This window comes from Amblyraja radiata, chromosome 1, assembly GCF_010909765.2.
Source record: "Amblyraja radiata isolate CabotCenter1 chromosome 1, sAmbRad1.1.pri, whole genome shotgun sequence".
Classification (NCBI taxonomy): domain Eukaryota; kingdom Metazoa; phylum Chordata; class Chondrichthyes; order Rajiformes; family Rajidae; genus Amblyraja; species Amblyraja radiata.
The window spans coordinates 21,106,423-21,120,862 of NC_045956.1; the positions used below are offsets into that span (position 1 = coordinate 21,106,423).

The window sequence follows — 14,440 nt, forward strand, 5'->3', positions numbered from 1 at the left end:
TAAGTCAAGCCAAGTCGAGTCATTGTCATATTCACTAGTGTGGTGAGGTTCAGGTACAATGGAAAATCTTGCTTGCAGCAGCGTCACCGGCTCATAGACTCCGACAAACACAAATTATATATCAATTAGACAACATTTCTAAAAGTATAAAGACAATGCAAAAATATTACTAGAAAATAACACCAAGACCATGGTAGTGCAAATGTTGAATTGTGTTATTTCATTGTCAAGGTAGGATTAGGGTTGTGCAGATATGTTCAGGAACCTCACAGTTGTAAGAAAGTAGCTGTTCTTGAACTTGGTGGAGTGGGACTTCAGGATTGTGTATCTCCTGAATAGCAGGCAGAAGAGGGCATGATCTCGATGGTGGGGATTCTTGATGATAGATGCTGCCTTCTTGAGGCAGCATGCCTTGTAGATACTTTTGATGGAGGGGAGGATTGTACCTGTGATTGACAGGCCTTTGTCTACCACTCTCTGCAGCCTATTGCTTTCCTGTGTATTGGAATTCCCACACCAAGTCCTGATGTAACCAGTCAGGTTACTTTCCACAGTTCATCTGTAGAATTTTGTTGTGGTGTTTGGAGACATACCTTAAAGAAAGTACAGTTGTTGTCATGCCATCTTAGTAATAACATCTATGTGCTGGGCCCAGGGCTGATCATCCAAGGTGATAATGCCCATGAATTTGAAGCTGTTAACTCTCCACCACCAACTAAAACTGAGGTCTCCGAAACTTCCCCTTTCTTGAAATCAACAAGTTGTTTCTCAGCTGAAGCTGTAGAAAGATAAAAAAAGATTTTCTTCATTCCCTATCTTCAGGATACAGGTACTGAGACCAATTCCACAAACTACCCACGCTGTTGTAGGTCAGCTGATACAGCAACCATTGGCAATTAATCTTGGAGTATTCCTGGTCTTCATATCCCATCTCTGCATTCAGAATTATATTTAACCACTGGGCTGTTGATGAGCCATCATGGTTTAGTTTAGAGAAACAGTATGGAAATAGATGCTTTGCCCCACCAAATTCATGCTGCCCATCGATCACCCCTTCACACTTGATCTATGTTCTCCCACTTTCTAATCCAGCCACTACAGACGAGGGACATGTCACAGAGATCTGAATAATCTAAAAAGCCGTACGTCTTTGGCACGTGGAAGGAAACCAGAGCACCTGCAGAAAACATACACAGTTACAGGAAAGAACGTGGAAATTCCACACAGACAGCACCCGAGGATAGAACCCGGGCCTCTGGTGCTTTGAGACAGCAGCTCTACCAGCTGCGCCACTGTGCCAACCCTTGTGTTATGTGCCATATTCATTACTTTACTCTAAAAATGCAAAAGATTATTCAAAAGGATGAAAACTGACCTCAGAGAACTCAAATATATTTAAATTTTATTGTAAAGTGTAAATAGATTTTAAATGGATTCCCATTTACCCATGACTTACCATCAACATTTCCTTAAATATATAGCATTTTTGTACACTACGAGTTGCTGAATCATTGTTTGATGTGTCCTAACTTACATTTGAATGTCTTTCTAAAATTTGAATTGCATTTTTTTTAGGGTCGTTTTTTCTATACCTGTGATGCCTCAAAAAAAGATCAATGTAAATTTTTCAAGTGGTTAGATCATCTGCAGCCGTTTGAATTGAATCAGAAAATGGAGCTTCAGGCTAAGTTACAACTGGCTGATGCCATGAGTTTGAGTGCCTTTTTTAGAAGCCAGCATGTTCCTCTGTACTGTGAATGTCAACTTCGCATAAGGTGTGCCTTAGTTCTGTTGGTGCTTCGTACCCCTGACACAACAATGACCTATAATGGTTTAAATGTCTGTTAATGCAGTTGTGTCAAAACTGGTTGTGTCTAATCTTCTCTTGCAACTGCAGGCAATGTAACACCTGTCTTTTAGTCTGGAGAAGGGTCTCCACCTGAAACATCACCCATTCCTTTTTTCCAGAGATGCTGCCTGTCCCGCTGAGTTACTCCAGCTTTTTGTGTCTATCACCTGTCTTTTAACGTCTTCCAAAGATAGATACAGAATGCTGGAGCAACTCAGCGGGTCAGGCGGTATCTCTGGAAAAAATGAATAGATGACTTTTCTGGTTGGAACCCGTCTTCAGACCGAAAGTAGAGATGGGGGGAAATTAACTAGAGGCGAGTAAAAGGCAGAACAAATCCAGGCCGGCAACAGACGACCTCAGGAAAGGTGGAGCCCATAATGGACAATTGTTGGCCGGCAAAGGTGTGATAACAAGAGGGATACATGGATGTGGACAGTGGAACTGATAAGACTATGCAAGGGTAATTGTAAGGGTGAGGAATTGTAAGGGTAAGAAGACCCTAATGGGAGTTATCTAGAGGCCTCCAAACAGTAGCCTGGATATAGGGTGCTAGTTGAATCAAGAGTTAAAATTGGCATCTCCCATAGCTGGCTTGACTACACTTCTTCCCACCCTGCTTTTTATCAAAATTCTATTCCCCCCCCCCCCCCCCAATTCCTCCGTCTATGCCGCATCTGCACCCAAGATGAGGTTTTCCATACCAGGGCATCGGAGATGTCCTCATTCTTTAGGGAACGGGGGTTCCTCTCTTCCATTATAGATGAGGCTCTCACCTGGGTCTCCTTGATATCCCGCAGCTCCGCTCTTACTCCCCATCTCCCCCCCACTCGTAACAAGGACAGAGTCCCCCTTGTCCTCACCTTCCACCACATCAACCGCCGCATACAGCATATAATCCACCAACAATTTCGACACCTCCAAAGGGATCCCACTACTGGCCACATCTTCCCATCTCCACCCCTTTCTGCTTTCCGTAGAGATTGTTACCTCTAACTTCCTGGTCAACACTTCCCTTCCCACCCAAGCCCCCCCCCCTCCCCCCCCCCCCCCCCCCCCCCTCAGGTACCTTTACCTCCCCCCTCAACTCCTTCCAACGACCCAAACAGTCTTTCCAGGTGAGGCAGAGGTTCACTTGCACCTTCTCCAACCTCATCTACTGTATCCGCTGTTCCAGGTGTCAACTTCTCTACATCGGCTAGACCAAGCGCAGGCTCGGTGATAGTTTCACTGAACTCCGCACGGTCTGCATTAACCAAGCTGATCTCCCGGTGGCCCAGCACTTCAACTCCCCCTCCCATTCCCAATCTGATCTTTCCGTCCTAGGCTTCTTCCATTGTCAAAGTGAGGCCCAACACAAATTGGAGGAACAGCACGTCATATTTCGCTTGGGTAGTTTACACCCCAGCAGTATTAACATTGGCTTCTCCAACAGCCCTTGCTTTCTCTCTCCATCCCCTCCCCCTTCCCAGTTCTCCCACTAGTCTTACGGTCTCCGCCTACATTCTTTCTTTTTCCTGCCCCCTCCCCTGACTGAAGAAGGGTCTCCACCCAAAACGTCGCCAATTCCTTCTCTCCATTGATGCTGCCTCACCCGCTTTTATTATTCCCGAGTTATTCCAGCATTTTGTGTTAACCTCCTTCTTCAGACTGGCTGAAGAAGGGTCTCAACCCGAAACGTCACCTATTCCTTTTCTCCAGAGATGCTGTCTGACCTGCTGCGTTACTCCAGCTTTTTGTGTCTTATCTTTGATTTAAACCAGCATCGGCAGTTCCTTCCTGACGAGACCAGCATTTCGGGTCGAGACCAACATTTTGTGTCTACCTTCGAATAAAACCTCATCCTCTGTCTCAGTAAGGTTGCAGCCTTCTTTATTTGAGATCATTTTCTCCAACTTTATGTAACTTGCTCTTTTTTTTCTGTGCTTATTGGAACTGGCTATTGCTGCCTGTCAGCATTTTTGCTCGTTTTTTTCTTAGCCAGTATACTGTGGCCTGCTGGACATGCCTCAACACCATGCTACTAACAACACTAAAAGAAGATGAAGCATATAGTGGTTTTAACTGCTATTTTTTCCTGTTATACTTACTTAAGAAAGCTCACCTGATGGGATGTTGCCTTTGTACTTGTTACTACAGCAACCTTTTTGTTACAAAATCCTCTTATTTTCTCTCCTTCCCAGTTCTGATGAAGGGTCTCAAACATGCAGCATTATTTTTTTCCTCATAGAAAAGATGCTGCATGGCCTGCTGAGTGCTTTAGGCATTTTTTTGTTTTCATTTAACAACGTGATGCAGTGCATGGCTGAATTTAACAGTTCTATTTCAAGTTAAATGATATTTTCGCTTATTTTCTTTCATTTTGAAGATGAGTGATATTGGTTGCGTTTTAAATATTTAATATACTGATTTTCATTTTGACTGTCGATAGGAAAACATCTGGATATCGAAGAAAAAGATTTTATCGTGGCAAGTGGAATGAATTGATAAATGATGCAAGTTTAGAAAACTGCTGTAAACCTAAATTGTATCTCTGGTTGAGCAGGAAAGAGAACTCGTCAGCCTACAATAAAGGTGCATTTAACCATTTCAATTTTAAGCACTGAAAATTAGAGGTGGACCAAATACTTAGTTTCTGCCAGAATATTAGTTGCTTTTTAAAAGTATTCAGTTAGTTTTACTTGGGAAAATATTTAGCTGTTGCTCATGATATTGTGAAATTTAAAACAATCATATCATGCACAGAAACTCAGCGGGTGCAGCAGCATCTATGGAGCGAAGGAAAAAGGCAACGTTTTGGGCCGAAACCCTTCTTCAGACTGATCGGGGGTGGGGGGGTGGGGAGAAGAAAGGAAAAAGGAGGAGGAGCTCGAAGGCTGGGGGATGGGAGGAGACAGCAGGAGGGCTGGGGAAGGGAGGAGACAGCAAGGACTAACAAAATTGGGAGAATTCAATGTTCATGCCCCCAGGATGCAGACTCCCCAAGCGGAATATGAGGTGCTGTTCCTCCAATTTCCGGTGTTGCTCGCTCTGGCCATGGAGTAGACCCAGGACAGAGAGGTCAGATACGGAGTGGGAGGGGGAGTTGAAGTGTTGAGCCACAGGGAGGTCAGGTTGGTTATTGCGGACCGAGCGGAGGTGTTCAGCGAAACGATCGCCCAACCTCCGCTTGGTCTCACCGATATAGAAATGCAACACTTGTCCCTTTACCTCCCCCCTCGACTCCATTCAAGGACCCAGGCAGTCGTTCCAGGTGCGACAGAGGTTTACCTGCATCTCCTCCAACCTCATCTATTGCATCCGCTGCTCTAGATGTCAGCAGATCTATATCGGTGAGACCAAGCGGAGGTTGGGCGATCGTTTCGCCGAACACCTCCGCTTGGTCCGCAATAACCAACCTGACCTCCCGGTGGCTCAACACTTCAACTCCCCCTCCCATTCCCCATACGACCTCTCTGTCCTGGGTCTCCTCCATGGCCAGAGCGAGCAACACCGGAAATTGGAGGAACAGCACCTCATATTCCGCTTGGGGAGTCTGCATCCTGGGGGCATGAACATTGAATTCTCCCAATTTTGTTAGTCCTTGCTGTCTCCTCCTCTTCCCCAGCCTTCGAGTTCCTTCTCCTTTTTCCTTTCTTCTCCCCGCCCCACCCCCGATCAGTCTGAAGAAGGGTTTTGGCCCGAAACGTTGCCTTTTTCCTTCACTCCATAGATGCTGCTGCACCCGCTGAGTTTCTCCAGCTTTTTTGTGTACCTTCGATTTTCCAGCATCTGCAGTTCCTTCTTAAACATATCATACACAGATATGTGTTCAGTTTTGGTAGTAAGATTGGGGCAGTTCCATTTCTTTAATCGGGGCAATTTTGATGCAGGTGCAATTTCAATTTCAAAGCATCAATTCTTGTAACACACCTGTGAAATCATTGATACATTTTGCAATTTGAACTTTTAAGATATAATTAAAATAAAAAAAAATTGTGTAATTAAATTCATCAGATCTGTCCTGAATAATAAAATAAAAAGTTGTAAATTTGTAACCACCTTGTCTTTGGTTTATAACATCTTTCCAATTTTTTCTTTTGACAGATGATCTCTGGGTTATTTCAAAAACCTTGAAATTTGATCCGATTGACACTTTCATTGCATACAGTGTTTTCTATGGGCCATCATCAACCAGTGAAATAGAACTTCTGCCGGTGAAAGGCTATTCTCCTTCAAACTGGCCTTCAGACAGTAAGGAATTTAATTTGTGTTCCATTTTCTCTCTCTCACAATAGCCTCAACTACTCCCCATCTCCCCAAACTTTTGATGCTTGGTATTATACCATTTTCAATGAGAGTCTTTATGCTTGGCGGCAAATCATGTTTTTATTTAAAGATAACATTTTATTGTGGGATGGAGTTCTTGGTCAAGGTTTCTACTTTGCATTCACGAGGAAGTTAGAACAATGGCTTAGAAATTCAATCATGTCTAGTTTAATGTAGTTTAGTTTATTGGTGGCATCAGAAACATAGTTGAAATATGGGCAGGGCTGGCAACTCGATATCCCATAATATAAATTTTTCAAGTGAAACAGGAGGAGTGAAAGGAGAAGATGTACGGCACTGTTAGTCAAAGAATACATTACTTTACCATTGAGGGAGGATACCTTCGAAGATCCGCAAACAAAGCTACCAAAAATGATGTTGTCACTTACTACAAACCTCCTAACAGTCACTAGGAGATGGCGGAGATAATATGCTGGCAAATATCAGAGAAATGCAATAAAAAATAGGGTTATGATACTGGGGAGATTTCAATTTGCCAAATATTGGACTTGACTTGGCTTTGTAATTAAAGATAGCTCGAGGGTCTCGGATGAGGTAGTTAGTAGCTCAGGACTGCTCTCTAGTTGCTGGTAAGATGGTTCAGTTGCTTAAACAGTTGGAAAGAAACTGTCCCTGAATTAGGTGGAGTGCATTTTCACACTTTTATACCTCTTGCCTGATTGGAGAGGGTAGAAGAAGGAGTGGCCGGGGTGCATCTCGTCCTTGATTATGCTGGTGACCTTGCCGAGGCAGCATGACATGTAAATGGTGTCAGTTGAAGGGAGTTTGATTTGTGTGATGGTCTCGGCTGCGTCCACAATTCTCTGCAATTGCTTGTGGTCTTGGATGGACCTGTTCCCAAACCATGCTGTGACGCATCCTGATCAAATGCTTAAGAAGGAACTGCAGATGCTGGAAAATCGAAGGTACACAAAAATGCTGGAGAAACTCAGCGGGTGCAGCAGCATCTATGGAGCGAAGGAAATAGGCTACGTTTCGGGCCGAAACCCTTTTTCAGACTGATCAAGTGCTTTCTATGGCAAAGTAGGTGAGAGTTGTTGGGGACATGCCGAACTTCCTAAGCCTTCAAATAAAATGAGGTGATGGTGTGCTTTCTTGGCCATTGCTTCAATGTGGGTCCAGGACAAGTTGTGATATTTCCTGCTAGGAATTTGAAGTTTTCAACCATCTCAACTTTGACACCGTCAATGCATACCGGAGTATGTGTGCCACTTCCAATTCGATCACTATCTCCTTTATCTTGCCCGCATTGAGGGAAATATTGTTATCTCAACACCAGGTCACAAGGTCCTCAATCACCTTTCTGTGCTTGCCTCATCATTATTTAATATCCTGTCCACAACGATGGTGCTGTCTTCAAATTTGTAAATTGAATTGGATTTGCACATGGCTGCACAATCGTGGGAGTACAAAGATTAATGAAAGGAGATGAGAATGCATCCTTGCCTAACATCAGTGTTGAGGATTATCATGTTTAAGAAGGAACTGCAGATGCTGGAAAATCGAAGTTAGACAAAAGTGCTGGAGAAACTCAGCGGGTGCAGCAGCATCTATGGAGCGAAGGAAATGGGCAACGTTTCGGGCCAAAAAGTTACCTATTTCCTTCGCTCCATAGATGCTGCTGCACCCGCTGAGTTTCTCCAGCACTTTTGTCTACCTTGAAGATTATCGTAATGGATGATTTGTCCCCTATCCTAACTGATTGGGGTCTGTTAGTCAGGAAGTCGAGACTCCAGTTGCAGAGATGAGTGCTGACTCCAAGTCCCACGAGTTTGGTGATGAGATTGGATGGGGTAATAGTGTTAAAAGCAGAGCTGTGGTCTATGAATGGGAGTCTGACGTAGGTGTCTCTCTTATCCAAGTGTTCCAGGGATATGTTGATAAAGTGCTGTTTGTCTCAATGTTATAAGATTGGAATGCATTTTGTATGTAGTGCAACATGATTGTACGTGAGAGACTATTACCTGGTCATATTTTATCACTCCACAAACCAGTACATAAATCATGCATTTGAGTTTAATATGATTTCTGTTTCGGACATGGATCAAGTGACTTTTTTCCTTGGAGCTTTGAGCATGTCCAGGGACACTGACCAATGTTGTTTAGAAAGGCAGAGAGGGGTTCAGAGATCGAGTTTGTCTTTCCCTATCAACAATATATAAAAGGGAAGGCCGTTTTGAATGGGGTTGTGAGGCTGACATCCTCCTGTGAGTCAAAGTACAGGCTTTGAGACCAGGGTGAGTAGTGACAAAGTAAGATTCATTTTCTCTCTCTTAATGTCTTAGTTGAAGGGAGTAGTACTAATGGTATGGAGACTAGGGCAGTGCTATGCTCCACCTGCAGGATAAGGGGCATCGGGGACATTTCCACTTTCACTGATGACTACATCCACAGGATGTGTATCCAGCTGCAGTTCCTGGCAGACTGCCTAAAGTAGTTGCAACTGCAGATGGAGTTGGAAAGGTGCATTCAAAATGCAGGGAATGAAGTAGACAATGCATTTAATGAGCTGCTCACCCAGTTGCTCCCCAGGTACAAATATAGAGGAGACAGATTACCAGACGATGATGGCCTCCCAGGAGGGAGCAGGGGCAGCAGCCCTGTTTGTGGCATTTGAACATATGGTTCTGGGGGAAGCAAGATTGTGATAATGGTAGGAGATTCAATTCTATCAGATAGACATTTCTGTGTTCACAAAGAAGACTCAAAGTTGTTATGTTGCCTCCATGTTGCTAGGGTCAAGGACGTCTCAGAGCAGCTGCAAGATTCTGAAAAGGGAGGATAAACAGCCAGAGGTTGTGATACATGTAAGCACCAACGACATGGGTGACAGAATGGATGAGGTCTTGCAACTTGAGTTTAGAATGCTAGGTAGCCGTTTAAGGATTGGGACCTCAAAGGTTGCAATCACTGGATCATTTCCGATGCCTCTAGGTTGAGTTTATAGGAATTGAAGGAAAGGTCAGATGAATGCATGGCTGAAAGGATGGTGCTGTGGGACGTGTTTATGTTTGGAACCATTCTGGGAAAGTTGAAATGTGTTGTATCTGAGCCATAGTGGAGCCAATATCATCACTGGGTGCCTTCAAACTCCTCCAGTCGAGCAGCTCCCTATACTTGCAGGCATTCCACCTGCAGGGATCCGAAGGCAAGCAGCAACTCTGGCACTACCTCGTCGTGCCATGGACCCAGATCACCTCCTCCATCAGGCTATCAGCAGAGACCAGATACCACCCCGACTGAAGTCCCGTCACCCCTTTCCTCCTCATGGAAAACAACTCCTAGCATCCATCCAGCCAACTGAGACAAAAGCACACTGGATAGCCACCAAGTGGTCACAGGAGTGCCAGAAGGCAACCTCATCTCCATTACACAGCTACATCTCTTCACCAGATAAAAGCTGTCCAGGGTCTGACCTCCCCAGAGGAGCATGGGTGAAGCTCAACAGACTTTGTACTGGAGTTGGGCATTTCAATGCCAGCATGTGGAGATGGGGACTCCGCCAGAGCCCAGCCTGTGAATGTGGAGCAGAACAACAGACAGCCAACCATGTCATCTCTGGGTGCCCTCTCTCCCGCCCACCAAATGGAGCTCATGGCCTGGCTGACATTGACGCAGAGATAACAACCTGGCTGCTCAACACCCGGCTTGGGATCTAACTATTCCTTTGGTTTATGTTTCATTCGCAAGAAGAAGAAGAGAAGAGGATCCTTACACGGGTTGTTTGTTAGTGCTGTCTGGAAAGATTGGAACTGAGTTAGCAGGGAAGGGACTCAGATTGGTTAATCAGAGAGAGAAGTACAGCAATTAGAGGAAAAAAAAGTTATTAAGTCCCGTGGGCAGAACAAGTGAGGAGGAGACCACAAAAGTAATTCAAAGCTAAATTGCATCTAGTTTAATGCAAGGAGTATAGCGAGTAAAGTATCTGCTCAAAGCTTAAATTAACATGGGGGACTATGATATTGGTGACATCGGAGACCTAGTTGAAGGATGGGCAAGGGTGGCAACGATATCTCATGGTATAGATTTTTCAAGTGAAACAGGAGGAGTAAAAGGAGAAGAGATGGCACCGTTAGTCAAAGAATGCACTACTTTGGTATTGAGGGAGGATATCCTAGAAGTTATATAATTTTGTTTATTATGATTTTTTTTTTTTTTAATCATTCGTTTCATTCAACAATTTTTTGTGACTCTTCATTAACTGGTTTTAACCCAGGAGGTGTATTTTTGAACATGGAGCCCGTAAAGTGTTTTTGTTCATGAGGAAGTTAAGTGTACACTTAAAAGATGAGTAGTGATTGCTGTGTGTCCTGCAAGCACTTGATTATGATATTAAGTAGCATTGTCCCATTGGGCTATGCGTATGACATGGATGTTAGCAATGTTTCATACACCTCTGTTTATTAGCTAGGAAAATTAAACAAAAAACAGTTTTGTTTATAATTTTGTTTGTTCACAAATGAATCGGTGCTCAATTTGTATAAAATCTTTGGTTATTGAGAAGGCAACTAATTCTTTCTCTTGCTTTCCCAGTGATTGTTCATGCCTTATTTGTTGGTAATGTTACCACTGAGCTAACTTGTCTGAGAAATCTGCAGGAACATGTTAACCCAGCATCCCTTCCTCTGATGCCATACTTGCTCAAAATGTAAGCATTCAGCACTGGTACATGAATTATTTATGTTGGTGATTAGTGACTATACATTCCCAAAGTAAATGTCGTATTGCAAACTTTAATAGCATGTGAAATTATGAACAGAATTGTTTTTTGTCAATAGAACAGTTCTTTTAATAAAATTGTGGCAATTACAATCTTACAGCCTGATTGGCGAAGAGTGGATGGTCATTTTAATTGGAGACTAGGACCATCAAGGCCAAGGCATTGGGATAGAATTTCTGCAGGGAATCTCATGATTTGAAATAATTTCCAGTGTTTCTCTAGCATTCTGCTGATACCTTGGTACAAAGTCCATCGCATCCAGTTTCGAGTGACATCTGCGTTTTGAAACCCACTGGATAGCAATCCTGTGCAGGGGTCTTGGCTCCTTCTGCCTCTACATATTAACTAAACTACCTGGGCACTAAACTAAGGCACCTGGAATCATCTGATGCAAATGATGGTCAAGCCTATGTTTGTGACGAGTGGATTCAGGAACGGATTGTAAATTGTGTGTGAAGAGCTCGTCATTTCAGCACCTCCACAAACAGACAATCTATGCTTTATGCATGAACTACTGAACAAATTCATAAACTAATGGTGTGATCCCAATCTCCCAAATGACCATTGCAGTCTTTACATTTTGTACTTGTTGATGACTTCATTGTACTTGTGTATTGTTTGACTTAACAGTGAATTTTCACTGTATCTCGATGCACATGATTATAATATGCCAATACCAATATATGGTATTTTATTGAAATGTGCACAATATATGGGAAGTTGAGATTTAATTAGTTTCTCTCTCAATTGTTCAAAAGAACACATTTGTCAGTGATAGTGCTGTCTTTGTACTTGAATGGAACAAATCACAGTATAGTATTGTTTAAGAAGGAACTGCAGATGCTGGAAAATTGAAGGTAGACAAAAGTGCTGGAGAAACTCAGCAGGTACGGCAGCATCTATGGAGCGAGGGAAATAGGCAATGTTTCGGGCCAAAATCCTTCTTCAGACTGATGTAGGGTGGTGGAGGGGGGGGGGGGAGGGAGAGGAGGAGCCAGAGGGCTGAGGGAGAGCTGAGAAGGGGAGGAGACAGTGAGGGCTACCTGAAATTGGAGAAGTCAATGTTCATGCAGCTGGGGTATAAACTGCCCAAGCGAAATATGAGGTGCTGTTCCTCCAATTTCCAGTGGTCCTCACTCTGGCCATGGAGGAGGCCCAGAACAGAAAGGTCGGATTCGGAATGGGAGGGGGAGTTGAAGTGCTGAGCCGCCGGGAGATCAGGTTGGTTATTGCGGACCGAGCGGAGGTGTTGGGCGAAGCGATCGCCAAGCCTACGCTTGGTCTCACCGATGTAGATCAGCTGACATCTAGAGCAGCGGATGTAATAGATGAGATTGGAAGAGGTGCAGGTGAGCCTCAGTCGTACCTGGAACGGCTGCTTGGGTCCTTGAATGGAGTCGAGGGGGGAGGTAAAGCGACAAGTGTAGCATTTCTGGTTACTTTTGTTAAGTTGGCATGTTAATGTCAGAATAGTTTACCATTTTTCCTCTTGCTCTATATGGTAGAAAGCATCTTTCAAGAAATGCTGCACACTGCCGATTAATACAATTGTCTATAAAAATGGTGAAATAAAATGTATGTGAATTTGATGTCTAATTTTCAGTTTTGTTGGGAGAAGATACATTGAATATTGTTGGCCGTAAAGGACAACTGCTTTATACCTTTTTTTCCAGTGAAGATTTAGAAAATGTAAAAGCAATATTGCCATTCAATAAATTGTTGAAAAAAGTTGATTATTGCTCTTCTGTATTTTACTAAATATAAATACAAGTAAAGTAGCAAGTTTCAACATGCATGAACCCAAGTCTCCATAATAAGCCCATTGGAAAAAGTTCCATAATACTTAAAAAAAAAAAAATGTTTAAAGAAAAAAATGTAAATAATTTTTTTTTTTAAATATGTAGGCCTGAAGATGAAGAAGAACTGATAATCAGGTCTGCAAGACAGAAGTTTGTTTCTCCTGCTGTGACAAAGCAAGCTGGGATGACTGGATTGTTGTGTAAAGAAAGGACAATGCAATTGACAATGGAAATGATACAGGCATTTCACTTGAATACAGATCAGGGAGCTGCATTCAAACAAGTAGCTACAATGATAGCAAAAGGAGAACATTCCCAGGATCTCATTCTGCCAGTCACTGTCATACATGGTAAAAATTGGAATTACTCTATTATTTAATCTTCATAATATGTAGATTTATATGATCACTTTGGATTTATTAATCATATTCCAATAGTTCAAAGGGTGGGTCTAGCCAATCAGCTAGAACATCCATTGACTTTAAATTACATTTTGTTAGATGCTTTTACCAAATCGATATGGTGACCCTAGGTGAATAGGTATTGTACAGAATCTACAACTCATCACATTGCCTTACTTGTGTTCAAGAAGGAACTGCAGATGCTGGAAGATCGAAGGTACACAAAAATGCTGGAGAAACTCAGCGGGTGCAGCAGCATCTATGGAGCGAAGGAAATAGGCGATGTTTCGGGCCGAAACCCTTCTTCAGACGGCTGAAGAAGGGTTTCGGCCCGAAACGTCGCCTATTTCCTTCGCTCCGTAGTTGCTGCTGCACCCGCTGAGTTTCTCCAGCATTTTTGTGTACATTGCCTTACTTGTTCATTTTTAAAAAAAACGTCAGAAGTTGCTATTACTATGAGATCAGAACTATGCATTAATTTATGCAGGGCATACAGGACTATAGTTAGGTATGTTGCAAAACTTACCTTCAGCGGCGCTGCAGTTCTGCCGCTGCCCGTGTGCACGCCTTTGAGAGGGGGCGGGTTTAAAACGCGACTTTCTCTAGGCTGTTGAAATCGATGTTGTTCAGCCTACTTAGTTGCTGACGAAAAATCGTTGCGAAATTCGTTCGCTGCTGGTATTTTTAGACTAAATTGGGTTATTTAATTGTTAGAGTAAATTAAAAATCATCCTCTAAAGCCGCGAACCCCGACAACGGGACGGATCTCATGTAGGGGACAACGCAAGGTAGGTTGTTTATTTTTACATTAAAAAGGGCTTCTTAAGATCCCTTTATACAAAATTTTATGTTGCGAGTAGCTGACTTGGGGGCCCATCTGAACCGGCAGTATCTTTCATGCCGACATGGGGTACAAATTCACCGCAATGGCAGCGTTCTAAACCAGCGCGTTCCACAGAATCCCATTTAATGGCTGATTTAAATGGCCATTAATTTACAGCAATTGAACACTAAATCCCTTCCATTTGGCCTATAAATTAATGTCAATGAGATTTAAAAATCATGTTTTATTGTGAATTCTTGTGTGAATGTTCTTTGGACACTTAGGCTATTTAAAAATGTTAATCTTTCCTTAAGAAATGGATAGATGTTTAGATCTAGTAATTGAATTTTGGAATTAGCTACAATTGGGTAACTAACTAATTATATGCTTTAATTTCAGGTCATCCAAGTAAGATTGTTTAATACTTGTTTCAGAATGCTTCAATCTAAAATAACTGAAAATGTATTTCACTTCTCTTAATTTTTAATAAAGTTATGGGCTTTAGACTGTCCTCGATCA

The 14,440-nt window shown here is 42.8% G+C and overlaps 1 protein-coding gene across 3 annotated transcripts in view; it reads left to right on the forward strand.

Moving 5' to 3' along the window:
• zgrf1 (zinc finger GRF-type containing 1) overlaps positions 1-14,440 on the forward strand; it is a 77,031-nt gene that overhangs the window by 35,190 nt on the left and 27,401 nt on the right. For all 3 annotated transcript variants that reach the window (XM_033018633.1, XM_033018643.1, XM_033018651.1), the window contains 5 exons: positions 1,576-1,775; positions 4,281-4,423; positions 5,936-6,082; positions 10,712-10,826; positions 12,803-13,047. In XM_033018633.1, the coding sequence (XP_032874524.1) occupies positions 1,576-1,775; positions 4,281-4,423; positions 5,936-6,082; positions 10,712-10,826; positions 12,803-13,047 (850 nt within the window). The remainder of the gene's footprint in view (positions 1-1,575; positions 1,776-4,280; positions 4,424-5,935; positions 6,083-10,711; positions 10,827-12,802; positions 13,048-14,440) is intronic.